General features: G+C 56.0%; 2 protein-coding genes across 4 annotated transcripts in view; both read right to left on the bottom strand.

The window, feature by feature from the left end:
- DSP (desmoplakin) overlaps nucleotides 1-8,658 on the bottom strand; it is a 77,466-nt gene extending 68,808 nt beyond the window's left edge. Inside the window, exon 1 of the mRNA XM_037518830.2 lies at nucleotides 8,624-8,658. The gene's annotated coding sequence lies outside the window, so the exon portion shown is untranslated. The remainder of the gene's footprint in view (nucleotides 1-8,623) is intronic.
- On the bottom strand, nucleotides 4,723-25,649 carry RIOK1 (RIO kinase 1). 3 transcript variants are annotated; one of them, XM_037518836.2, is made up of 17 exons: nucleotides 25,517-25,649; nucleotides 23,737-23,947; nucleotides 21,281-21,371; nucleotides 20,446-20,515; nucleotides 19,045-19,087; nucleotides 17,826-17,918; nucleotides 17,031-17,143; nucleotides 16,837-16,917; nucleotides 16,055-16,141; nucleotides 14,163-14,300; nucleotides 13,563-13,666; nucleotides 13,287-13,393; nucleotides 12,807-12,872; nucleotides 11,968-12,087; nucleotides 11,451-11,504; nucleotides 10,255-10,407; nucleotides 4,723-6,077 (listed from the first exon to the last, which is right to left on the bottom strand). In XM_037518836.2, the coding sequence occupies exons 1-17, from the start codon at nucleotides 25,585-25,587 to the stop codon at nucleotides 6,051-6,053; spliced, it is 1,629 nt and encodes a 542-aa protein (XP_037374733.1). In that variant the 5' UTR covers nucleotides 25,588-25,649; the 3' UTR covers nucleotides 4,723-6,050. The 3 variants fall into 3 exon arrangements, with proteins under 3 accessions (XP_037374733.1, XP_037374732.1, XP_037374731.1); XM_037518835.2 differs by lacking the exon at nucleotides 4,723-6,077 and adding an exon at nucleotides 8,456-9,213; XM_037518834.2 differs by lacking the exon at nucleotides 4,723-6,077 and adding an exon at nucleotides 9,404-9,552.
- Between the last annotated feature and the right edge of the window lie 1,132 nt (nucleotides 25,650-26,781).

Below are 26,781 nucleotides of genomic sequence, written 5' to 3'. Positions count from 1 at the left end.
CCTCCCCCGCCGCGCTCTGCGGTCTCCCAAGACCAGGCTCATTTCAGGGGCAGGGAGAGGCAGGAAGATGCCGTCACCACCACCCCGCAGCGGCACGCGCCTCAGGACAGCCACGTCGAGACCCATGTTCGAGCAGCTCTCTGGGGACTCCATTAGTCCGAGTCTTTAGTTTTCTGAGCTCAGCCCTCCTGAGTCTGTCGAGTCTGACTTGCACACCTCGCTGATGCTGACAGGCGCAGGGTGCGGGCCAGAAAGCTGCGGCTGTTGAAAGGAGGGGCCACTGTTAGCTTGGTCCTGCTTAGCCGGTAACAGACAGGCTGGCTTAAAGAGCAGCGCCGGGGGACAGCTCCTATGCCACATTCCTGGGCAGCAGACCCAGGGCAGGACTACTGTACCAGAAGGTCACTCGGGGGTGAAAGGAAAGAGGAACGTTCAAGCCAGCCATGGACCGTGTCTCCAGGACACTGTCCAGCCGCAGAGGAGGCTGGACTCCGTCCATTTATCAGGGTCTGACAAGGCCTTTGGCCTCTCCCACGGGATCGGTGGTTCCCACTGTAACCATGGCGACGCCAACAACCCCCAGTGGCTTCTCCACATGGGGCAGAGACACAGGTGCTCAGATAACCTAGCAGACGGCGAGGGTGAGGTCCTCCCGGGGGGACACAAGAGCCTCTGTCACATCCCCTGCCCGCGGGCGCTGCTGGCGCCTCCAGATGGGAGGGGGCTGGGGCTGGCAAGGAAGGCCTGCGGGGGTGTGGGGGCAGCTCCCAGCTCCGCATCCACCGCACAGCGGAGCTCCACCGCCTTCACAACTTCCCAGCGCCCCACGACTCAACGCTTCGTTTTGTTCTTTAATGTTGTGAAATACCTCACACACGCTGGAAAGCACAGAGATGCTCCTTATGACTTTACTGGCTTTATCCAGCACCGACAGGATCACCTCTGTGAACTACCCCCCCAACCCTTTCTCTCCCCCTTCCCAGAGCCAAGGACGGTCGCCCGGCCCTGGCTCGGTCACCCGCCGGCCTGGTGCACGCTGCAGCGGGCTGCACCCGTGAGGCTGACGTGATGACATTCCCTGACGCTGGCACGAGGATGAGGTCACCCCACCAGGCGTTTCTGAGAACTCTCCCCATTGAGAGGCGATGCAGGGTGTGTGTGTTAGCACGACCTCACTATGTGTCATTCCCATAGCTGATTGACGCGATCGCTTCACATGCAGTGTGATAATAAAAAATGTATGTTGTTCTGTGTGATGCCCCCACTGCATGAATCCACTAAACACTTGCAGTGTTTCCACCAAACCTTACACCTGCAAGATGTTCGTTGATACATATAATTCTGGTTGGTTCATTTTACTTGACTGTATAGTATTCCACTAAGGGATTAAAAGCAATTCGATGATGCGTTCTCCAGCTCACTGCATTTAAATGACATACAATGTTCACTCTGACAGGTGATGCTGCTATCGGTGTGCCTGTAAAGCGCCTCGTGTGTGCCCACGGCCAAGAGTCTCTGCCCAGGAGCAGCCGTGGGGACATATAGGTATGATCTGACTGTAGCACACAATTTGCTCTTCCACAGAGCACCACTTCCACCTCTGCTGTCAGGGAGGCAAGTTCCTGTCGCTCCCCAGCTTTGCCAAGGCAGAATAGTCAGACTCTTACATTCTGGGAGTCTCACGGGAAGGAAGTGTGTCCCCCTCCCCCTTTAGAAACAGCCTGATTGCGCCATCGCCCATCTGCCATATAATTCACCACTTAAAGGGAGCAAGTCAACAGCTTTTTGTATATTCAGAGCTGTGCGTCTGTCACCACGCCCACTGCAGAATATTTACCTCCCCCCAAGGAAGGCCAGCGCCCTCCCCGCTGCCTCAGCCCCAGGCAACGACCGTCCACTCCCAGCCCCTGTAGATTCGCCCGTGCTGGGACTTCCTTACAAGTGGGATCAGACGTCCGTCCTGTCCACAGACACCGACAACCTGATGTTACACTTTGCTTTGCGTTTAACGCTGGGAGTCATTTTCCCACGAAGTTGGCGCCCACTTTAATTTGAACTCTCCTGGTTTCTGGCAGGTCTGACGAGGCTCTCACGCGCTGGCCAGCCACCTGCAATTCCTCTTCTCTAAATTGCCCGCATATGTTCTTTCACCCGTTTTTACATGGGACGGCGTCTCTTCTCCTTGTTTACTTGCAAGAGATACTGAGGTGACCTGGACGTAAATCCTTTTCCACCAAATGTGGGGGGTCTTGCTGGAAGGGGTGATAAGCCAGGGCTGGCTGTTACCACTCTAGACGGGGCCCTCTTTCCCAGGAGCGGGCTGGCTCCCAGCAGAGCGCCGAGGTCGCCCTCCATCTTCAGGCCGGGCGGGCAGGCGGGCAGGCGGAGCCCCCAGAGAGCCGTGCACCCGGGGCCGACTGTCTTACAAGCTCCGTCGCCACACGGTGTGGGCCCCGGCGTGGTCATGAGGGACTGGGCAGGCAGGGCTGGAGGAGGCTCACAGGCGCCTGGTCTCTGCCCGCAGCGCCTCGTCCCCCCTTGTTGACACTAAGTCCCGTGTCTCCATGGCGGTGGACGGCACACTCCAGGAACCGGCCCCTACACGACGGCCCTCGTGCCACCCACGACACCGGGTCCACACTCCAGACCATCCTCACGGCCACGCGGGAAGCCTGGCTCCTGCGCTGGGACTCCGGCCCCGCCCCGCCGTGCCCAGGGCTGCTGCTCCCTCTGTGAGGAGGACGTGCCCGCCCGGGGAGCCACGCTGGAGGCTGCGCGGATGCATCCGCTCAGACCGCGGAGAGGCAGGGTCACTTGGGAGGGAGGGGATCCCCACCAGAGCTGGGTTTTCCATGGACAGGGAGAGCTAGGGTCCCCACCTCCACTGCGCTGGGCAGCTGGATGCCCCTCGAGGCTGCTGTGAACCCCAAACAAAGCCAGCCAAGCAAGCTGTCCAGGAGCAGAAGCAAGGGCCAGCCCACAGCTCTACCGGGAGTCCTCGCTGCGGTCGAAGGGTGTACCCGGGGGGCTGGGGGCTGGCGGGGAGGGGTGGGATGCCTAGCCCATTCATTCCTCGGCCTCCAGCCCCCACACCGCCTGGGCTGACACGCACGCGTCATCGCTGGGAAGGCCAGCTCTTCAGCTCAGGGGCAGGTGTGGCGCCACCTGCCTGTCCACCCGGCCCCCGGGCGGCACGCTGAGCTGCCATGCCCCACACAGGGAGTGGCACCCCAGCAGGCCAGGACAGCCGGGAAGCTGCCCACCTCCTCCCAGTGTCGTAAGCCAGGGCGGGGCGGCCCGAGAACTGCGAGGTCAGCGAGTTTGGCTGTGGCCCACCCTCTTCTCTGCGAGTCTGTCTTCGGTCCCAACACACCCCCTGGGCGCTCCTTTCCTGCCCTGCGCCTGACCAGCTTTTGCTGGTGAAAGCAGCCATTTGCTATTCGGGATGAATTACTCTCCGAGGGGAATAAAACCCTCCTCATCTCTTAAAAACACACCCCTGCATCCCCAGAGACGGTGCTGATGGTCCGGGTCATCTCCCCGGTGGTCCTGCCTCCTCCGACCCCCAGCGACTGGCTCCGGAGCTCCTGGCTTCTAAGTTCCAAGCGCTCCTGTCGGTGAAACACACGTCCTTCTGGAGAAGGGCACCGGAGCAGTGACGCGGCCCGTGAGTGAGCAGGCGCTGGGTTCCGAGCATCCTTGGGACCGCAGCTTTGAGTGCGAGGGGCCGGCCCTGGGCGTTCACATCCTCTTTTCAGCGACACAATCCACTCAGAAGGTCCAGCCTGCCAAGAGCATCCGCCGGCAAACCCCGGAGGTGGAACCTGAAACCGGGTGTCTGCGTGCACGCACGTGTGGGGTGGGCGCCCCCCAGCCGCCGGGTCCAGCCTCCTCACTAGAGAGACGGGCACTGGTGTCCGGTGACTCCCCACGGAGCCTGACCCCGGGAATGCAGCCAGGCAGCGGCATGGCAGCCCGTCGGCTTGAGCCAGCGCCTCCCGGAGGGCGGTGCTTCCACGGACAGCAAGCGTGCTGCGCGGTGAGGCCGTTCCGAGGCCGTCACAGACAGGGCGCGTGACGCAGAGGACAAAGGGGGCAGCAGATGCGGGCTGCGTCCGGGCGCCTTCGTCCAGCTCTAGGGCTGTCGAGGCACGTGCCTCGTGGCTCCGCACTAGCCGCGCCGGGTGGGCACCCACGATGCCGGCCCAGTGCTGCCAATTCTCTAAGGGCCACCCTCCGGCCTTCCAGGAGGGGCCGAGAGAGAGTAACTGAGCTGTTCCGGCCAGCCGCGCACCTGCTGGTTTCTTTGCAGCTCCATCTGCATCAATCCTCCCTTCACACAAGGGACACAATTACCCCTCCCAGCCCAACTCCAGCCAAGCAGACTCACTCGCTCCCTCCTGCCTTTTACACGCCCCCGTGGGCACAGCCCACCAGGGAACCACGGGCAGCGCCGGAGGCGCCTTCCTGAGGCTCCCACAGTATCGACGGGATGGTTGGTATCATTTCAAAATAAAGCTCAATGACAAACTTGACAGTAATTTAAAACATCCCCAAAAGGCTTTGAACAGAACTGACCATGAAGCAGAACGTACATCTCACGTGGTTTTTGCCTTAAGTCAAAACAAGATCTGCGAGGCTGGGCGGGGCGGCGGGGGGCGCGGGCAGAGGGGACGACCGAGGCGCAGACCCACAAGCGAGGCGCGGACCCACAAGCGCCACGGGAGCCGGCAGGGCGCGCTGCCCTTCGTGCCGTGCACTACACCTGCTGCTCCGTCAAGAGCAGACGGAATGGCCGTCTTACCGTTGTGTTTCTCAGGACTAGTGAGTATTTCTGACCACGAAGCCGTAGAGACACCCTGAAACACAGAAGACTGGCTCAGACAGGCCCGGGGGAGCTTCACCCTTCCCCTCCACGTACTGCTCTGTCCACACCCCGGCAGGCGCGCAGAGAGGTAAAAACAGGTAGAATCTTTATGCAACATTTTAACATGTTTTATTTGACACCGCACATTCCAACGTGTGGCCAGGACTTCAAATGACCCAGAGGGGGTCAGTCCGGGCCTTGCTGGTCGTTGCCCTCTCCTCCTGGGCCCAGGCCTCTCCCACGTTGCTCCACCCACTCCCCTTGACCCACTCCCATCGGGCAAGCATCGGCGCCTGACCCGCTTGTATTTCCTGGTCTGGGGGTCAGGGCGGCGCCAAGGTCACGCGCGCAGGGCCAGAAAGAATATCCCGGACCCCAGAGCAGACCAGGGACTGGTGACCGCACAAGTCCTGCTCGGTGAGCACAGGAGACAGCAAACCTAAGGCAGAGGCTCCGACTCCAGGGGAAGGGTCTCCCCGCGAGCTGTTCCAGCCGAGGGACCCCCAGCTTCCCCACAGCTGCCCCCTCAGCCGGGAAACACTCCCCATCATGCACCAATCGTGAGGCTGGTCACGTGGATTAATGAATCTCTGGACACTTGAAAAAGCCTTTTTCAGGGCCTTCCCGGTGGCGCAGCGGTTGAGCGCTGGGCTGTGAAGCTGCCCGCAGCCTCTGCAGCGCCAGTTCAATCCCCGGCTGCTCCCCGGTCAGCAGTGAGGGTCCCACATGGCGCGCAGACCTCTCCTGCCGCCCGCTGCTCCCCTCAGCAGTGTCCTTCGGTCCTTCTGCCTGCTCTGCTCCCCGCTCTGGCTCTGGTGAATCCTCTCACCCTCCCGCGCTTCTGACTGTACCCAGTGCTTGTATAAATGAATAAATAAATCTTTAAAAAAAAACCCACAAAAGCCTTTTTTAATTACTAAGTGGCGTTAGTCCTGTTTCACACGCTAAGGCTTCTGAATCCGTAACAGAGTCACACGCACAGTCCGGACGGGCCAGGTTTCGAGGGCTCGGAGGGCACAGCTGCTTCAGGGCCAGCACACTGACCCGGAGGCTCTGGAACCTTCTGGACTTCCTCACTGACTCTTCAGCTCACAGGTGGGGAAACAAGGGCAGGGAGGGGGGATCTTGGCAGGCCAACGCGGCAGGCTCCAGGGCAAAGCCCCCAGGTCTGTCTGTGCTGGCGTCACTCTTTCCTCCAAGTGCGCGTCACCTGAAATAAAACAAGCAGCTCCTGCACACGAGGGCCACAGCTTCTGGGGAATCCAGCCTGAGGAGTCACCCCCTCGGTTCTTCAGGGATGAATTAAAAAGCAGACATCAAACGCAGTCAGGATGGTCCCCCGACTCCTGTTTAAGGGGGACGCAGAGAAAGGAGCGGCACGCCTACAGCAGGTAGGCAGCGGCGTGTGAGCGCACAGCTCCCCCTAGCGGGGCAGCGGGTACTGCGGGGATGGCAAGCAGGTCCCCACGCAGCTAGTGACCGGGGTCGTCTAGTGAGAGGAGCGACTACACGGACCCCGACCCCGGCTGCGTGAGGCCCTATGTCTTCAGCCCGTCCATCACATACAACTGTGCCTTTGTTTGTATGCAAATACATGCCATTGTGGTTTTAAATTAACATGTTATTACATATAGAACACACAGGTGACTTGCTCTACCACACACAGCCCCTCTGGGTCCTCCGCTTTGCTGTCAAAGGCTGAGTTTCGTCCTTCCTGATGGCCGCAGCGTCCACAGCGGGGACCATGTCTGGATCCAGTCCTGTCAGTGGTCACCTGGGTTGCCCCTGTGGACCCTCTCTGCCCCCCATCATAGACAGTGTTGCCATAAGCACTGGGGAGTCTATTTTTTTGTGTTGGTGTTTCATGATCTTTGGACAGATGCCCGAGAGCGGGACTGCGGGGCACACGGTACTTCCATTTTACTGAGGTCCACCCGGGGCGCTCCAGTGCCCGCAGCAGGTCACGTTCCCGCCAGGGGGTGCAGAGGTGGTGAACGCGCCGCATCAGCCTGCGTCCCGCCTGCCGCCCTGGAAGTGGTGCTTGCTTGGAATGGCTGACCACTCTCAGCTGGGTAAGTCGATGGTCTCACCTGCTCAAGGTCAAAATAAAGCCTCGCGGTCCTCCCCGGTGGCCTAGGGGTTAAGTCTCAGCCCTATTACCTCTACGGCCCTGAGCTCGATTCCAGCCAGGGAGCTGAACCAACTGGGCGCAAGCCGTTCTGAGCCCTGGACGTCCCAGGAAAACCCTGTGTGAGCGCAACCTCGCACCCCTCCTCCCCGCCCCTGCGCTTCCTGCGCCCCGACCCCAGCGGTGCCTGGCCAAATCTCTCACTTTTTCGGACGCACATAAGACCCAGGACAGCCCAAGAACACGAGGCTGGACTTCACCTGAAGTGGCGAGCTGATCGGCCTTAAACGACCCAAAAAGCAGCCCTGAGGAGACAGGGCCGGCCGAGGGCCAGGGACAGCGGTGCTCACGCTGCGACTGTGCCTTCCCCTCCGGAAGGGACCACGGACAGGCTTCCGGGCTGCCTGGTGACAGCGGCCCGAGCAGGAGCGACGTGAGAGTCCAGACTGGCCCCCAGCCAGTCCAGAGGCGGCAAGGCCGGGCAGGACGAGGACTCGGGGAGGCAGAGGCCAGCCCCGCCTCCTCCGTGGACAGCGAGGACCGGCGCCTGTCACGAGCCCACAGCCTTCGCACTAACCTCTCTGCGCAAGGAGCACAAACCCGAAGGCGGGGGTGACAAACTCCAACCCCCACCTGTGGACGCGGCGACCTAAAGCTGCCATCGCCTCCCCCACTCCACGGGACACCACGCCCCTTCAGGCCCCCAGAACCCACTCGTGCCGCCCTGTGAGCAGAGCCCGCCCGCCCAGCCTCCCGTGCTGGTTCCCGTCTCGGCCCCGGCAGGAAGCACGGCGCCAGCAGGAGTGACCCAAAAGCGCCCCTCGAGGGTGAGGCCCCCCCGCCCCGACTCCCACAAGGCATCCACGGCGGCGATACAGAAGATGAGGGAACCCGTGTCCTGCCCACAGAGCCCCCAGGGCAGGGGCTGCGCTCAGACCAGCTCTCCACGCACCGGAGCACGTGCGGGGGCCCAGGGGTGGGACGCCCATCAGAGGCAGCCCCCGGGGCACAAGGGGAGCCTGAGGGCGGAGCCTGGGAGTGTGGGTGCTGAGGCTGCCTCTCGCCCGCTGAGGGGGGAGCGCCTTTGCGCCTCCCCGAAACTTTGCATTCTGGATTTGCACTTCGTGCTCAGAAGTTTCTTAAAAGCGAAGAAGGGAGGGTGGTACAAACATCAGCATGACTTAAAATTTTGAAAGCTCGGGTGACTGCTCCCCAACACCCCGCCGGCTCTCAGACAAGCAGGTACCGGCTTCCGCTCAAGAGGAGACTGAGTTTATTCACAGGAATCGCGTCTAAGGCAAAGCCCTTCTAACACGCGGCCCTCAGCGCTTGTGCCTCGTGGCACCACACGCTTTCCCTGCCCCTCCCACCCGATCCTGCCACCCACAGCCCTCCTCACAGGCAGGTGCCGGGCCCGCCCGCCCTCCCACCGTGTCCCCCGGCATGTGGCCCCTCTGCTGCGCCGCATCCCGAACCCACCGGCTCTGGCCGCATCCACGGTCCCACACACCGCCCTGGCAGCCACCCCAGCACCCCTGCTGCCCCGCCATGACGGCTCTCCTCTCCCAACAGGAGTCAGGTCTCGACGTTGCTCTGCTCAACATCCCGCCAGGCGCGACACCCCTCACCTCGTCACCTCTCCAGGGCTGCGACACCGGCCTCCTGCGTGGGGCACGTCAGGACGCCTCTGCACTAGGGCCCAGGTCCTTGCTGTGGGCTTTGCCTGGAAGGGTCTTGTCTCCCAAGTGTATGCGGCTCACATCCAAGTCTTTCCTCCGACAGTGCCTGCTGGCGCGGCCGGTTCTGAAACCACCACCGCCATCCTGCCAGGGCCGCGCTCACAAGCGGTCAGCACCTGCGGTGTAGCTTCTTTCATCCGCTGTCCTGACTTCCCACTAAAGCGGGAGCTCCCCGAAGGCAGGAATCCGTTCATCTCGGCTGCTGCTACGCCCCGAGCTCCTACAGCCGCAAACATCCGACGAATGAAAAGGCCAAGTTCGTGCAGGGGAAGCAGCCCAGCACCGGGTCTGCGCTCAGCACACACGAGGGTGCGGAGGCGCCGTGAGCTGCCTGCTCCAGGCCGGCCGCACCCAGCGGGCCAGGGGTGGGTGGGACTAGGCACGAGTGTGTGTCCAAGTCTCTCCAACCTGCTCCACACAAATGTGAAAGTTGCGACTGTACGTCACGGGTAAATGTTTACGACGCTTCCACACAAGCGCTGTCAGGGAAAGCAGAGGAAAATAAAAGCGCTCAAGCGTCGTCACTAAAACAGCAGCTTGAACTAAGACCCTCGGCCGGGAGCAGCGAGCGGGGAAGGTGGAGATGCCAGCCTCGAGCTCCGCACAGAACCCGAGGACGTGCTGGCCGGGCCCTGGGCTGCAGCTGTCCTGAGGCGGGGAGGGGGGGGGGCGGAACAGACTTGGGGGCGGAGGGGACAGCGGGGATGCTATTTGCCCCTTTTCGCCTTGGCTGTCTTCTCCTTTCTTTTTTTCACATGTTTAGGAATTTTGTTTTTTCTTTTCTCTCTCTGGGCTTCCTTGACCATCTTTTTTCTTTCCTGTGAGCCAAAAACAGAAGTTAAAACCCCCCAGCTTCCTTCAGTTACTACACCCAAATGAAAATATACATGTAAAAGGATAAAATGGAACATGAAAATGTTCAGTTTGGTGGTAGAATTAGAGCGAAATGGCCTTTAAACTTTCTTGGCAAAATCTGAAGCCAGCGGAGCAGAACCACGAGCGAGGGTGGTCTTCAACGCCTGCAATGACTTTTCTTTACAAGGTTCGTATCATCACAGAAACATTTGCTGGAAAGAGACAATCTGTTCCCAGTAGACGGGGGGGAAAGTGTTCTGAGAGGTGGGGTGACTCTAAGTCGTAGCCCCCACAGGTGACTCACTCTAAGCAGTAAGGAGACTGCAGAACAAGAACGAGTGACACGGCTGCCCGCACTGCCCAGTCGCGGGGTGTCTACAGCCCCGGCAGGCGGAGGGAGGACAGGCGATGATTCTGAAGACACCCGGCTGGGCAGTGAGTCCCGAGATGCTCCCGAGCAGCCTGCGGGAGACTCCAGCCTCACTGGTGTCTAAGTGAAGGAGGGTGGAAGGCCAAACTGCTCCCGCCAGCACCCCTTCTCCAGGTACTGTTGCCCAAAGCAGAGTCCAGGGGGACTGCAGACTGCCAGAGTGCTCAGCCCTGGGAACCAGCCTGATGCAGGCACGCAGGATGCCACTTGGCATGGGGGGTGGGGTGAGGCTGACCTTCCTGCCCACCGCGAGGTCGGGTGTGGGCTTCCTGGAGCAGGCGTGGTCCCCCTGCTCCTCGCAGTCAGTGTCAGAGCACTCGGAGCTTCCGGTATCTTCTGACTCAGAACAAGGCTTCTCCTTAACTTGATCTTCCAGGAGCGCAGGGACCTTGGAATATCAGAGACCCGTGTTACCCCCGCCAACCAGTTCACAGCCGTCATCAAACGTGTTTCAGCCAGCACGCAGGCGCCAGCCTCGCGGCTAATGGCGCTGAGACCTTGCCCTGTGCGCAGACAGTGAAAGGGCGCTCAGGGAGGAGGCACAGGGCAAGGCTCACGAGAAGCCTAGGGAAGGTGGTGGCTGTCGGGTGGCCCAGCACACGCAGCTGCTCTGCAGCTCTCCGCAGGCCAAGAGCTCAGAGCCGGGACCCCAAGGACACAGACAAGCCAATGCAAAGCATGTAGCCGCTCTGGACACCCTCGCAGCTGTTCTCGGCTAACCTCAGTGCCAGCAACACTTCATTTGACAGAAGAAAGGATGGTTTTAAGCATAACTGAATCCCCCTAAGATTTAGTTTCTATAGCAGCAGGCACTATTTTTTTTTTAAAAAATACAACCTTCAAAAGTATTCCCTAGCCAGTGACAACCTTCACGCTCTGGGGCTCACAGCACAACTGCCCTGCGCTGCAACCACCTCAACCACAGGCTCCCAGGATTCCAACAGCTCTTCCCACCAAAGATGGTTACGCTTCAAAGAGCAAATCTTAAATGTTAAGCTTTTCATTAAAAACGTTCAAAGAAATAAACTACTTTTATTACTGCTTAGATTCAATTGTGTTAAAATACAAAATGAAACAAAATCGTTTTGAAGACAGGGACCCAGCATGGGCCAAAGCTGAGCTCATGAGCCCCTCAACTGGCTGCGCCCCACCACTCCGAGCCGGTCTGTGCGTGCTGCAAAGGAAGACTGGGACGCAGGAAGGACGGCGCCCCAGCCACCAGAGCGCGCCAGGAGGACCGGGCAGAAACCACGGTCCCACGTCTCAGCCTCAGAAGTTGCTGAGAATGAACACAAAGGGCGTCCATCTCTGAAATTGCCCAGACGGGGACCACACCCAGCGCAGCAGACTGGCGCTGCCGGCACTCGCCCCTGCGCTGCGCCCTGCCCTCCCCAGGGTCTCTGCAGTGGGCGCTGTGCCCAGCGTCCTCACCTCCTGAACGCCTGACAGGTCCTTCTTCAGCCCAGTGACCGTCTGGTAGAGAATCTTGTAACAAGAGAAAACTACAGTCAGCACGAAGCCAGGCAGGGCACTCGCCCAGCACATGAGAGCCTGTGCTCAGTATCGCCAAGCGCTCTCGGCTCCCTTGGTTAAAATTTTGGGGACGTTTCTTCTCTCGTTACGTAATGACTGAGCATAGCCACGCTCATCTCTCAGGCTGCAAGTTCTGAAACACTGACATCTGGACCTTCACCAGAAAACTTTATTCTACACTCTGAAATACACACGTGAACGGATCTACGAGGGCAAGAATTCATACTGCACACTCTGCTCGGCTCTGCCCTCCTGCAACGCCTGCTGGCCTCATGGAGCATGCCTGTTCCACGAGCACCCTAGCAGCCTGGGCACCCCTGGTCCTGCAGGGGCCGCGTCCAGAGCAGAGGAGGGGGACGGGGACAGGGGCAGCCCCTGCTGCAAACCAGCCCTGTGCACAAACCACACCACTCACACTGTCCTGCTGGGCACTCATGGCCATGTCTTCCTCCTTCAGCCTCATCATTACATCCAAGTCCCGCTCGTAACTCGTGACTTCAGTCAAGGTCCTAGGGATATATGCTCGCTTGAACACCTGGCAGACATGGAGGAAGAGAAAGTACAAATGGTTTTACACTCACCCCCCACTTTCACACAACAGCCTCGGCCCCTCAGGTCATAGAGAAACCAACGACCTGCAGCGCCGACCTAGCAAGGCCATGCCCTGACCAAGGACAGGACTTGGAGCAACTCGGGGTGACCCTGGGTGACGCCTGTGTTCCACAAAGCTCCCCCGAGGGGAAGGGTCTGGTGCTGCAGCAGGGTCATGGCCACTGTGCTGCCTCAGGAGCCGGCCCAAGGACCACCATCCCCCCACCCCCACCCCCACCCCAGTGCCGCTGTCAACTCTCCCAATATTCAGCCGTGGGTGTTCACATGGGAAACAGCCCACCCTGTGTGACAAAAACATCCCGACACCCAAGAGTGAAACAATTCTCTTTTTGGTGCCAAACGTTAGTATTAAAAATCTACAGTGTCACTGGAGTTGGCGCTTAAATCACTTAAAAATTCACATTTGTAAACGAAAAACCCGCTATTCCTTCTTGAATCTTATCTTCCAGTAGTGCCTTTGAGAAGCTCCACCCAGGACCACGGCACAGAGAGCAGAGCAGCGCGACAGCACAAGTCACACAACCCGGCTCAGCTGAATTTCCTAACCTGTCACAACCTCGTCATTTACAAACCCTGTATCTCTCATGCACTCCAGAGGCCACAACACCCAGGCCCTCTCTGGGCTGGGGGCAGGCGACAAACCTCTTCGTCCACGTGGTCCTGGCTGGACCTATCTTCCTTGGTCCTCTGAGATGCTAGTTCCATGGCCTGCAAAGGAAACAATTGCCTTCCTTTACTTTCCAGCTACAAAACACATATCCCCATCCTGGTGTGCTTTAGAAAACAAAGTGTTCTGTGGCTGCAGGGCAGTGGCGGTGACACGACGAGACTGTCCTTAACGCCACCGACTTGTGCACATGACAAGGGCCCTGGTGCCATGTACACTTTGCCCCAAAGATCCGTGACCAAGTCTCACAAGTCTCCAGCGACACATTCAGGACTCTGCCAGCCTGTGCCACCTTGCGCGGTGATTTCACACTGGCTGTGTAGGCTCTGACTGGCGGGAAAGGTCTCGGGAAGCCGTGCGAACGGCACCAGCGTTGCCTAGCATGCAGGGGCACTCAGTGGGTAGACACACAGGTGACACACACACACTTCCTCCTGCTCCCCCTCCACCCTCACCTTTGCCAGATAAGCATCCACGTTCTCCGGGGTGATGGAAGGATCGGTGACAAATTCAAAGAGCTCCCGCACGGTCATCACAGCAACGCCGTGCTTCAGGAAGAAATCTGTGGGGACAAGTTCACGACAGCTCAGACACAGCCACTGGAGAATCGGAAACACACAAGCCTGGCACCGGCTTAGCACCAGCATGAGCAGCGCCATGACTTCACACTGACACTCAAGGGAGCACAAAACCCACACGACAGCAAGCACAGAGCAGCAACGGCCACGCACCATTGACGTTGGCACAGTCCTTCCTCAGGAACTCCAGGGCATGGGGGTGGTCGTGCTCCACAGACTGGGACACGTCGATGACGTACACTCCTCCGCCATGGTACCTGTGGGCAGACATGCTAGGACCGTGGGACCCTCAGGACACGCCTCCTTCCCCACGTTTTTGTTTAAAAACCTCTATTTTAAGGGCATCCCCTGGTGGCACAGAGGTTGCGCGCTGAGCTGCGAGGCTGCCCGCAGCCTCTGCAGTGCTGGTTCGTTCCCCGGCCGCCGGGGAGGGTCCCATGAAAAAAAGAAAAAGAAAAAAATGTATTTTAAGAGTAAGGAAAGTGGTAAAATGAAAAGGCAGCCAAAGGGAACAGATCACTGACTAGAAGGCCAAAGTAGGATATGTCCCAGCCGGCCCTCTCAGGGTCAGAGCAGTGGATGCCACAGTTGGGGTGCTGGGGCACCAGGGGTAGCACCTGGCACACACCGTGACATGGGAGAACAGGGAGTTGGGGTGTGGGGGCGGCACCACACTGCAGAACGCGCCTGATGCTGGGACCCAGACCTGTTTTTCAAAGCCCACGGAGGGCCATGGGGGTGGGAGGCACTCACAGCATGTTGAACTCGCTGAGGTCAGCGTGGACGAGCCGGGCGTCCTGGTAGATCCTCCTCATGTACTCTATGACCTGCAGGTACAGCTCCCGGGCCTTGGATTCTGACAAGTGGACATTTTTCAACAGTGGCGCTGGCCTTGAGTGAACACAAGTGAACAGCTGTCCTGCTTTACACTGTGTGGTCATGTGTCCCTCGTCCCCAAGCCATCCCATGGACCATATGGCCACAGCTGGGCTCACTGCACACACCACGCCCACGGACACTGTGCCGTCAGCCAGCAGCTGTGAGCAAGTGCATCCCTGGCTTGCTGTGCCAATGGTCCTCGTCCTGCCCTCCCCCCCACTCCCCAACCCTCGCCCAGCCCTCCCCTCAGGGTGGGGTGTTACTGACAGGCATGTGGAGGCTTTAAAAGGCAGAACTGAGTATTGTGTCTACACACTGATACAGTGGGAAAGAGCCACGAAAAATATTCCAAGAAAGAAGGATTAATTTAAGAATGAGAAACGCTGCACGCAGGGCAGTTCGGCACGTTGGATAACGGGGTGACGAAGACACATCAGGCAGCGGCGCAGAACTGAGATCCCAGCAGTAAACCCACAGGCACACGGATAGCTTCCAACAGAGGAGCCAAGAGGAAGGAGAGGGCAAATCTCTCTAGTCGGCTGGCAAAACTGAACAGCCACATGCCAGAGAGTAAACCCACCCCCTACCCCTCACGCCCCCAGATCTAATATGGGCTAAAGATCTGGCTGTAAGACCTGACTCCACAAAGCACAAGGAACAGCACCTTACAGACCTCTCTGGGGACCCGACTCCAACAGCAAGAGGAATGGAAGTGACGCAAACTAAATCCAGCCAAAAGGCTTCTGCACGGGGAGAGAACGTGTCAGCCCACGAAAATGCAGCCCACTGAGTGGGAAAGACACAACCACGCGCTGACAAAGAGTAACATTCAAAACACGCAAAGAACTTGTTGAAAAGATTTTTCAAGACCCCGATTTAGAAATGGGCAAAAGATCTGAACAGACACTGCTCCAAAGACTCGCAGACGCCACAGGGCCCTGAAAAGATGTCCATCGTCACCTGCCATCAGGAAAATGCAGATCCAAACCACCGTGCAAGGACACCCCTACCCGGGAGAAGGGCTATTAACCAAGAGACCAGAAATAAGAGGGCTGGTTACGAAAGGGCCCGTGTGCTGGGGATGCAAGCAAGGCTTGGACGGCCATTATGGAAAGCAGCACGGACGCTGCTGAAGAAAGCTGCGACAGGAACTCGCACCATCTGGTCATCCCGTTTCCGGTTCCCTGACAAGAGGATAAGGAAACACTCATTTGAAGAGCTGCCCGCGCCCGCGTGCACTGCAACACCACGTGCAACAGCCGAGCCCGGGAGACGACCCAGGAGCCAAGGACAGAAGAGACAGACGAGGAGGACGCGCCTGTACACGTGCGACACTACTCCGCTACTGAAAAGAGACGCGCTCTGGCTGTGTGTGACAACGTCAGCAGGAATGGACGGGAAACCTGACAGGACCAAGTCAGACGGAGGACAAACACCAGGTGACTCACTCCTCATGGAAGACAAAGAAAGCAGAGCAAACAAAGACAGGAAACAACCCAAACTAACTCGACAGTAAGGACAGAATGTTTCCTGAAGGGAAAGCAGGGGAGGGCCGGGGAGGGTGGACCGAGGGACTCGACGGCATGATGATGAACCCGGACTTTGGGGATCACAGTGTAGTGAACACAGATGTCGATTTCTGCAGCTCACCTGAACCCTACATGACATAAATCAGTATTACTTTAATTAAAAATTTTCGTATTTTTTAAACAAAACCCCTTAATAACACAGTCCTAAGCAGGCAATGACCAGGCCCCCACACTTACATGTCATCCTTCCCAATGAAGCCCATGACGAGCACATGGCTCCTCAGCAGGATGGGCTCTGGGCATGGGATCCCAGCCGTGTTTAACCTGCGACAGAACAAGGAAAGTCAAGAGCCGGCGAGCACCGCAGCCGGCAGGAGCAGCACCCAGGCCCTCGCGGTGGTGCTGTGCCTCCCGCTCTGGAAGACACCATGATTTAAAGCCACATCGTGTCACCAAAGTGACAAAACCTGGCAGATCAACGGGGACATCCCGGTTTCTATCAGCCAATCCAATGCCAGGCGTGAGTCTAAAGAGAGGCACATCCAAAGACCCACACGCACGGCAGATGTGTCTGCGACGTCTTGAGGTGACGAGCCCAAACACGTGCCAATAAAGACAGGTGGACGCACCCCAACAGCGAACCGGCACCAACTCAGGACGCCCCCACGAGCGCCTTTGCTGAACACCTAGATACACAGGGTGTGCCTCCTGCAGCCAGCGTGGGAGAGGAGAGGGCTTCTGAGGAAAGAGCACCTCAGCCAGGTCAGACGCAGGTGTCAGCACAAGGCACACGTGAGGTGCGCCGCGCTAGACTGAAAGACTTAACTACGAGGAGTCTAGGACCTAAGGAAATGCATCTAAAACCTCAATAGGTGTTAGAAAGGGACACACTGATACCGCCGACTGTGTCATTTCCCGACTGAAGCTCCCACAACAGCGCCCCTCGTCCTCAGGATGAATTCCAAACACTTTCTCAAGCTTCCAAGGCTCAGACATCCCCTCCCCCTCAAGACAGTCACCTGATCAAGTTCCTCATTTCTTTTTCTGCCCAAGTTTTCACCATTTTCCTGGGGTTGCCTTTACAGTAGCCATGACGAAATCTTAAACAAGAAAAACATTTCCATCATTCCATCCCATTATTCATTTTTATTTTTGTAGGAAACAAATTAAGCCAACCAAGAAACAAAAACGAAAAAAAAAACCCCGAGCTCACCTGAACTCACCGCTTACATATTTGTCCCGATCTTTGAACACCAAAATGGACGTTTTATAAATTTTGATGGCTCTGCTTTCGCCGTTTGCTGTGCTAGCATGGTAGACATTGGCCTATTTCAAATCAAAAACAGAGAAAATTAAGTGTGCTGAGTGACCACAGCCAGTCGGTCTCTCAACCCCCCCCATACACCCGCACACGGACTCGGGGCCGGAGAGTGCCCTGGACTTTGGGGGAGGTGGGCGAGGGCGAAAGCACTCTCCAGTTTACAACTACAGGAAAATCCAGGTGAAATTCACACGACAAGCACGCTCAAGCCGCCCCATACCTCAAGTATGTGGAAAACAGGCGAGGACCTCGTTACACCTGGTGACTGAGAAACGGGCTCTCGCTAAGAACTGCTTCCCGCGGAGCACTGGGAGTTTCATGGCCCCGTGCCCACCTTTCCCCAAACCCACACGTAAAGGAGCGAGGAGGAAGGCAGAGCGCCCGCCCTGCCATGTCACCGTGGGGCCGGGAGCCGCCTGTGTGACCAACATCAGGGAATGCAGGCGCCCGGGTGGACGCCACAGTCAGTGGGTCTCGGGTGCAAGCAGCACCGCGTGACCTTGACCCCCACCCGGCCACAGGTATTACTAAAGTCCCCTGCGCAAATGCTGTGGTGACAACCCTGCCTTGTACATCCAAGTTTTCCTTCTCTTTGGAAAGGCACATTTACTGAGCGCCTCCATTCTGACTGGATCTGAAATAAGAAAACTACCATGACGACACCGAGGAATCCCAAGCAAAGCTCACCTCTTTCCCTGTGCTGATGCAGCCGTTGATCTCTGTTATGACGCCTCTGACCAACATCTTGAATAAAATCATTCGTGTTCTGGGATCCAACACCTAGAAGGAGACGCAAATACCAGCCAGTGCAGGCAGAGCAGTGAGAACTTGTCAGCGGAGCATCTAACTCCCAGCCAGTGATGGGCCCCTTGCAGTGCTGCGGGTGAGGCAAAGTCTGAACAGGGTGTGCTCAGGATTTTCAGTAAGTCAACGGCAAGGCGAGGTCGAGGAGCCAGAGCGACCATGAGCAACATGGTCCCTTTGCCGCGGGAACCAAGGGGAGCCCAAGGGAAGCGAAGTCAGCCAAGAAACAGGATGTGCCCCCCACACAGTGCCTTCCGGCCGCCCAGAGTCAGGGGAAGTTACATTCACCGCATTTTACTTATCCCACCGCACGCACTGTTACAGACCACAGGGCAGCATCGCCCCGACAGGCGGACAACACGACGTGCTGGGCGAGACAGTGACCACTGCCCCCCGCCCCCAATACCGAAGACGCACCACGCATTAACATCTAGAGCCCATCACAGTTCAGACTGGCCGCCTCAAATGCCCGGTGGCCATGGTATTGGACAGGCTACTTTAAGCAGGGATTCACACACCGCTCCAGTCCACCCCCTGGCTATGGGTTGTTTTCCTACCTCTCCATGGATGGCATGCAGGGGTCAAGCCTAAGGTGAGTGCAGCCAACGGCCAGGAGACCGCAGGATGCAAACTGCCTGGCACAAGTGGAGACAGACAGGGAGCATGTGACTGGCAGTGTAGCCCAGCAAAGGGTAAATGGGATGTACATGTGTGGAGGAACAAAAGTAACCATGAAAACTAGAACTAAAATTAAAAGTAAAAAAGATAAAGACAGGGGAGCGTGTGAGGCAGCAGCCACTGCTAGTACAGTGCACGGGCTCAGCTGGTGGGTGCTGGGATTCTAGGGAGGGATCGGAGCTGCTGCAAAACAGACACTTAGCCCAGCAGGGGGCAGGAGGAAGCAACGCATCCGAATGGCTGATGGCTTGTCCCCTCACAGGCCGTCATAGTCTACCGTACATCTCTAAGTTTGGGAGTAGGAACAGGACTGATTTTATACAGGGGCAGCTGGAGGACGTTAGAGCTGAGCAAGACGGACAGAAGAAAACTACAATTCAAAGAGGAAGGAGCTGCTCCTTTAAAGAAGAGCCTGGAATCATACCTGCTCCACGGTTGCCCTGTCCGCCTTGTCTTTGATGCGATACCTAAGCCAAAAGAGAACAGAGTAGGTGAGTACTCGAATTCAGGTAGACGCAACACAACTGTTTCTAAATGTGGGCGCTGCTGTAACATTCCTCAGTGGGGAGTTTCCTGAGAACAAATTCCAGATCTCACTGTGGTTTCATGTCTCAGTGGAACCTTTTCACAACTGGGTACCCGAGACAAAAGCCTATACGTAGTAAGAAAACTAGCCTATCACACCTCAGGAGCACAGAGTGAAAAGAGTTAAGTAAAGTGAATGAAGCTGGAGAAAAACAAGAGCGTGTAATGTGCTTTAAGCTGCGGCAACGCTGCAGCCGGCGGGGGGGGGGGGGGGGTGGGGGAGGCAGGGGTGGTCATTGCACAGCTTTCTCCGGAGAGCCCCTTCCTGTGGAGACACCACTCCCGCTACTGCGAGCAGTTAGTGCGTTGGACACCAACATGCTTTAGCACTACCCTAAGTGCCTTAGTATAGCACACTGACCTCAACTAATAAAGACCCATACACGTAGATTTAGATGCTTCAGGGAGGGAACATGGGCCATGGCAATTCTCTAAAAACTGCTCTCTGGGGAATAGTAAGGAGCCAGAAGAGAATGAGCCCCAAGCTCAGGTCTAACACTGGGAGGTCATGGTACAAGCTCCCTGCAAATTCAGTAACACAGGTAATGCCTGAAGAGTGACAGGTCAGCATTGAGAGGTCAGCCAGATCGTAAACCACTGATATTGAGAACAGAATGTAAATGGATACAGTCCTCAGTCATAACGTTTTAAATTTTCCCCTGAGTTTTACAAGGGAACCCATGAAGGGAACAACTCTGAGTAAGTTCTAAAAGGGAGCATTTTTATATTTTCACATTTTACTTGAAACACAATCTGCAGAAGTGTCCTCCTCACTGCCCCTCAGGGCATATCAGTTAATGTCACAAAGTGAGAGTCTCACCACACACTTAAGATTTGCTTAGTAGGGGCCTCCCTGGTGGCACAAGGGGTTAAGTACAGCACTATGAAGGTATCTGCAGGCACTGCAGCACGAGTTTGATCCCCGGCCAGGGAGGTGACCCACAGGGCGCAGCAGACTTCTCCTGTCTCCCCACCGCTCCCCTCAGCAGTGGATTTCAGTGGATCTGCCTGTTCTGCTCCCCACTCTGTCTCTGGTGAATCCTCTCACCCCCACACCTCTGGCCTGTACCCCCAGTTCTTGTATGCATAAATAAATATTTAAAAAAAAATAAGAGTTGCGTAGTAATTTCAATTTTCAGTGGCACAGAGTATCCTCAACTAGCTAAATCCAAAAAGTTATGACTGAGATGCCTAGAACTATTTCTGATCATCCAGGTTTTACAGTTAAGATATTACTTACATATCTGCTTCCTTTTGTCTGGACTTTTCGGTGACTTTATTTATGACAGAATCAGTGACATTTAGCTTATCTACAAATAGAAAAGAAAAAAAAAATCTACAATGTAAGCATGTAAGATTAAAGTCTTTCTGAATTAGGCTACCTCTTCCTCTGTCTCCGAAGTGTCTTATGATCATGCTCAGGAAAAAGCCCTCTTTAAATGTCTGCGAGGGCCAATGCTAAGGGCACATCCTTAACAACAAGGTTCTCTTTCACCCCTGCAGCTCCAACTGTTGAGCTATAAAAATCTAAATCCAGAAATCCCTCAAAACCACTCCACCCATATGTGCTAAATTTCAGACTTGTTAGTATTTTGTGACTAACACAGGTAACTACCTGAATTCTAGGTTAAATTCTGCAAAAGTCGGCGCCACTCCAGACCCCAGGTGCACAGCAGGCAGTGACAGGACAGGAGGCGCTCTATGGGGTTTCAGCTGCAAGGGCTGGCTGAGTCCACGCCCCGCATCCTTGCATTCTGCAGCTCACCGAACCATCATCTCTGTATAAGCAGAATGCTGGCTATACCCTCCAGTCTAGTGTTCCCCACACCCTGCCATGAAATGACCCTGCTACAAACCAAACAGAAAGAGACAATCATGGGGGCGCCTGTAGGCCAGAATCCAGAACTAGTCTTTCCTGAACCATGTCTTATGTGAGGGAGTTATTTTCTCTATGCATTATCGGTCAGTCATTCACACTGAATACATCCATCTCCTGATCTAACAAAATGTTATAAGTCTGTGTGTTTTAATAATTTCCTGACAGCCCAGTGAGGAAATGTATTATAAGAACTTACCTAGATTAATCTTATTCTCAAATTTCCGTAAGACCTTGTCTGCTGGAGTGGACATTTTGGACAAATTGCAGTTGGAAGTCTGTCGATTTGGCTAAAAGACATTTTTTCAAAAAGGCATTTGAAATAAGAGATTAAAGTTACTGGCTAAAACAAAGCATCTGCAAAACCTGTTTTTTTTTTTAACATCTCTACAGTATGTTCCCCATTGTATGAACAACAAATTAAAATTAAATGCATTTTCCTCATTTGACCAGTTTCTTGATTTAAAATTCGAGAATAGTCACTCACCCCCCCCAAAATGCATAACAAAGAGCTAAGACCTACATTACACTGATTTTCAGCCTGGGTCTGGTTATCTCAACAAAGGAAAAATCGAGTAAAGGCCTTAGCATTTATCCTGGTGCTCAACAGAAGCTTCAACAATGGCAAAGAGAGAAGAAAGTTGGGGGGTGGTGAGACCCAGCACCCACAAAAAAAGAGACAACAGTCGAGCTAGAAAGGGCTGTCCTAGAACACTCACTGCTTCTTTCCTGCTAGCTCAGCATAGAGCCCTGAAGTGAACGTGGTTCTTGTGCTCACACAACTTCTACATTTTCTCTATTAAATGTAACAATAAGTCTCAATTAAGATAATACATAAGCATTGTATAAAACTGGGTAAAATTTTAGTCACTGTCACGTCAGCAACCAAAGATAGCAGCTAATATTTGAGCACATATTTCTTCCAGCTTTAGTAAAAGGCATCACTGAGTTGAAACCACTCGTTCTCACTGATCAACCAGTGGAGAAGGAACCAAAACAGGACTGCAAGTGAGTATGAAATTGGTTATTTTGAAAACCCATGCATTCTAGTCTACAACACAGCTCTTTTGATAGCAAAGGGAATTTTTGGGTCCTACTCTCAGGATCTTTCAGGAACCCCCAGGCAGATGCAGGTTAACTCCATAGCTCTGCAAACGCCCACACACATAGGGTTTCCAGTGTGAGATACAGGTTCAATGTGGCCTGGCAATTGTACAGATGATGAACCATAACACATCTCCGTGTCACTGACACAGTCTGCGTCGAAACATCCTCCACAGCAGCCTGATTCCCCACCATGTGAGGCGGTCCTGTGGCAAACTTAGTAAGGTTGTTTCTTCACTGGAAACAACAGGAGGATTTCTTGTAATTGAGTCTTACTAGCTCCCCCGAGAACTATTAAGTAAAGGTATTTATCTTATAAGCTTTTCAAGCTTTTTATCAGTTTCCAACTTATCATCCAAATAACTATACACTGAACTACTTGAGCATGTCATATTTTCTGTCACTGATGTTTCTACTCACAACAAAATAGCATCTGTATGTATTAGACTTGTGTTTCTCACTGCATCTTAAGCAGCTGTTATAAAAAGGATTCATGGCCTTTCCCAGGTTCAATTCTTGTCTCCTTAGGCGGTGTGGCGGCGGGATGAAATGGATTACTCAGAGTCCCTGTCCAGAACACTGAGAAGACTAGAGAGATGCACCAAGAAAGTGCAGCCCAGCTCCACAGGCAGTCTCGTTTTTATTTAGAATCAGACAGCAAGTAAAAACATCAAAGAAGCAAGCAGGCAAATGGGGAATGCACAAGTATATGGGGGATGTGTAACCAGCTGCACAAGCCAAAGAAAGTCTCAGTGTTTATGCTGTTCCAGCCATAACACCTATTGCTGTTTTCAGCATGCATGGATTTTTATTTTTATATCAGGACCTTTGCCCTGGGAGATTTCTTATCTCAAACTTTCCCTGTTTCTGCACATGCTGTTTTCAGCATGTATAGATCCTCATACCAGGGTGTTTGCCCTGAGAGGTTCCCTATCAACTTTCCCTGTTTCTGCACATTGAGAGACGCAGAACAGTCAAAGCAAAGGATAATTAAGACAAACACAAAATAGTCGAGGCATTTAATAATACAAGTTCCCACAAATTCTTAAGCTTATAATCTCATGACAATTTATAGATCTTTTTAAATTTACCAACTACTGGAAGAATACAAATCAAGAAATCCTCAGGACAAGAAAATGGGGGGGGGGGGGGGAGTCGTGAGGTTGTGTTATACAGCAAAATAACCCAAGGAAAATCTTTTTTTTCCAACTGCAGGGACTCAAAAAGTATTTTAAAAAGACACCAAAGGGGTCTCCCACCTCCCACGTGGCCTAAGGGTTGAGTCTCAAGCTGTCACCACTGCAACCTGAGTTCAATCTCCAGCCAGGGAGCTGATCCACATGGTGCAGCAGACCTCTCCTGTCTCCCCACTGCTCCCCTCAGCAGTGGATTTCAGTGGATTTGCCTGTTCTGCTCCCCACCCTATCTCTGGGGAATCCTCTCACCCCCGGCAACCTGGCCTGTATCCCAGTTCTACACAAAAATAAATAAATCTTTTTTGAAAAAGGGCACCCAACAACCTAAAGATGAGTAGAGTCGTTTATAAAATACCTGTGGGTTACTCCCTCCACCCGAGGTGTAAACTCTGGTGAACTTTCCTGCTCCATCATCCCAGTCCCAGTCCTCTTCCTCCTCCTCATACTCCTCCTCATCTTCCTCGTCTTCCCCCTCAACTTCCCCGGTCTTCTCAGGCAGGTTCTTCTGCAGGGCCTCAAAGAGAACGCAGGCTTCCTCTGTGACTGTCTTCAAGCCGAAGCTTTCCCTAGAAACATTTGGCCCCCATTGTCAGAGGTGTACTTACAGGCACACGTGCACTTGGAGCACAGCCCTCCTCTCCGTGGAGAAATGCCAGGAGATCCCTTTGGAGGCATCTCCACAGAAGCTCGACCCTAACCCAGATTCCCGCTTCCCGTGTTCTGCTGCAGTTCAGAAAAACCCCACTTGTGAGTGGACCCACCATTCGTCCCAGGCCCCATGCTAGCGAACCCCGCAGGGCTGCTTTCCGAGGAGGGAGCGCTAACGGAACTGGAGGGAAGCCCAGCGCAGCCTGACCATGGACTCAAGGCCATTTGGCAACAAAAATCACTCTCTCAAGCATCTCCTGCAGGTACAAAGGGTTGAGCATAGCACAGTGAAGCTGTCCACAGCCTTTGCAGCACAAGTTCCACCCCCAGCCGGCCAGGGAGCTACCCACGTGGCGTGGCAGACCTCTCCGGTCTCCCCGCTGCTCCCCTCAGCAGTGTATTTCGTCAGTCTGCCTGTTCTGTTCCCCACTCTGTGTGTTCTGTTCCCCACAGCTGTATGCAGCCTCTGCAGCACTGGTTCGATCCCCTGCCGCTGGGAGAGGGTCCCACATGGCGCAGCAGACCTCTCCTGTCTCCCCCGCTGCTCCCCTCAGCAGTGTCTTCAGTCCCTCTGCCTGTCCTGCTCCCCGCTCTGGCTCTGGTGAATCCTCTCACCCTCCCGTGCTTCTGACTGTACCTAGTGCTTGCATAAATAAGTAAATTTATTAAAAAAAAAAAAACCAAAACACTCTCAAATCCCGGAGGAAAGGGAGGTGAGAGAAGCCGGTGGGTGTAAGCGGCTGTGGGGGCAGAGTCGCCTAGAGCCAGGAGCAACTGTTAGGGGGAAAGGATGTCCTGCGCTAATCCCATACAGGCTTTGTGGACTCCACCCCCACTACAGACCAAAGCCATCAGGACCTTGGGAAAGACAAATCCTGTCACCACCAAAGGGAAGGTGGCTGGGACCTGAGGGTGGAGTTAAGCAGCCAGGTTTGGTGTAAAAAACAAAACACGTGGGCCTTGGGGTCTCTCACTCTTGGGGTCGCTCGCCTCCTGGCTTCACGGCTCCTGGCTGGCGGCCAGCTCTCAGAGTGCCATTTGGGATTCCTGATGGGCGGATCGGGTGGGACGCATTTAAAACTTTGTCTCCCACTTTTCTCCCTGAGCTGTACATTTCCTCATTTCCCCTTCCCTTGTGAATAAACCTTTTATGAACCTTCCGCGTGTGCCTGCAGTAGAGCATTGGTAAGTCCTTTTAAGCGCGCGGGTGAGGACCCAGTCAGGCTGCCCTATAACACAACCGGGACAACGGGGAGAGCGCTCGGCCACCACAGGCGCCCACGGACATATCCTCGGCGCTCGCCGGGCAAGCCCGTTTCCCCCCGCTCCGGAGCCGGGCGGCCTGACAGGCGGGCGCGCGACCTCGGCCACGCCGACTAGGGAAAGCGCCGGCTGAGGAAGCGCCCACGGGGAAGCGCCGGCTGAGGAGACCCCGGGGTCCCGCCGCCGGAGAGCGCGCGCTCGGGGGCGTGGCGGCCGCCGCCTACCCTTCGGACGAGTCCGCGTCGTCGAACTGCCCGGGCACCACGCGGCTCATCAGCACGCGCCGGTAGTCCATGGCGCCCTAGCCGCGGACGCCCGGCCGCAAACGGCCGAACGCGGACGCCGACGGCGCGCGGGACACGTGCGTTCGGCAGCAGCCTCAGAGCCGGCGGCGGCCCACGCGCCGGAAGTGCAGTCCGCCGGAAGCCCCGCCCCCGACAGCCGACCCCCCCCCCCCGGAAGTCCCGCCCCGCCGGCTGGGCGTGAGGAGGGCGGGTCCAACGTCCGACCCCCCTGGGTCCCAGCTTTTCCTTTTATTTATTTTTTTAAAGATTCATTTTTTATTTATACAAGAGCTGCGGTACAGGCCAGAGATGCAGTGGGGGGAGGGTTCACCAGAGACAGCAGGAACAGAACAGGCGGACTGACGAAGGGGAGGGGAGCAGCGGGGAGACAGGAGACGTCTGCCGCGCCACGTGTGCAGCTCCCTGGCCGGCGGGGACTCGAACCGGCGCTGCAGAGGCTGCGGACAGCTTCACAGCGCTGCGCTCAGCCCGCTGCGCCCCCGGGGACGCCCGGCTTTTCGTTTTAGAGCCGCGCTTCGTGCCTCCTCCCCGTGGCAGGACGGGCCCGCCAGCCCTCGGGCCGCGCGGCGGGAGGCTCCCGCGCGTGCTTGCCGCTCTCCAGGCCGGAGGAGCCGGCGCCGCGGTGACGTCACAGGGCCGGTCGCTCGCGCGTCTCTTCGGAGTCGGCGCGAGTGATGACGTCATACGGCCTGGCCGGCGCGCGTCCTGCCGTCACGAGGCCGGGCCGGCTCGCGTCCTGGCGGAGCCGGCGTGGGCGGTGACGTCACAGTGCCTGGCTGGCCCGCTTCCCGGCGACGGGCGTTCGGGCGGCGGCGGGCGGGTTCACGGACCCGTCTCGTGGTCTCGAGGGTCCCCGCGCGCTGGAAGCCAGCACCCACCCGCGGATTCGAAACCTGGTGCGCCGTTTTGAGGTGACAAGGAGACCGGGCTTGTAAACGATCGGGTTCGCCCTGCGGCTGAGAAGAGATTTGGGAACAGGCGCGTGAAGTTGTGCCAGTTGCCCCTTCTAACGCCCTTCAGCGTGCGGAGTGCCTCGCCAAGTGTTCGAATAAATAGTTAACAAGTCTGGTGTCCCTCGAGTAAGGGCAGAATAAACGATGGAAAAGTAGCCCCAACTTAGAGGGGCAAAGGTACATTTGTTCGTATGGACAAAGGGTAAAAGTTGTAACTGGAAGGTCTGGGTT

The sequence above is a fragment of the Talpa occidentalis genome, unplaced genomic scaffold (assembly GCF_014898055.3).
Source record: "Talpa occidentalis isolate TD23 unplaced genomic scaffold, MPIMG_talOcc4v2.1 talOcc4.2, whole genome shotgun sequence".
Taxonomy (NCBI): domain Eukaryota; kingdom Metazoa; phylum Chordata; class Mammalia; order Eulipotyphla; family Talpidae; genus Talpa; species Talpa occidentalis.
Note: the sequence above shows the minus strand (reverse complement) of the source record. Positions and strands in the feature narration are given on the sequence as shown.

What these genes read in the sequence shown, in the direction of transcription:
- RIOK1 (XM_037518834.2), bottom strand. Translation starts at nt 25,587, where the DNA reads ATGGACTACCGGCGCGTGCTGATGAGCCGCGTGGTGCCCGGGCAGTTC. An exon ending in TTCATTGGGAAGGATGACAT is followed by an intron (nt 14,301 to 16,054) that starts GTAAGTGTGGGG and finishes TGTTCACTCAAG; the next exon opens with GCCAGCGCCACTGTTGAAAA. An exon ending in TGAGTGCCCAGCAGGACAGT is followed by an intron (nt 11,505 to 11,967) that starts GTGAGTGGTGTG and finishes TCTTGTTACAAG; the next exon opens with ATTCTCTACCAGACGGTCAC.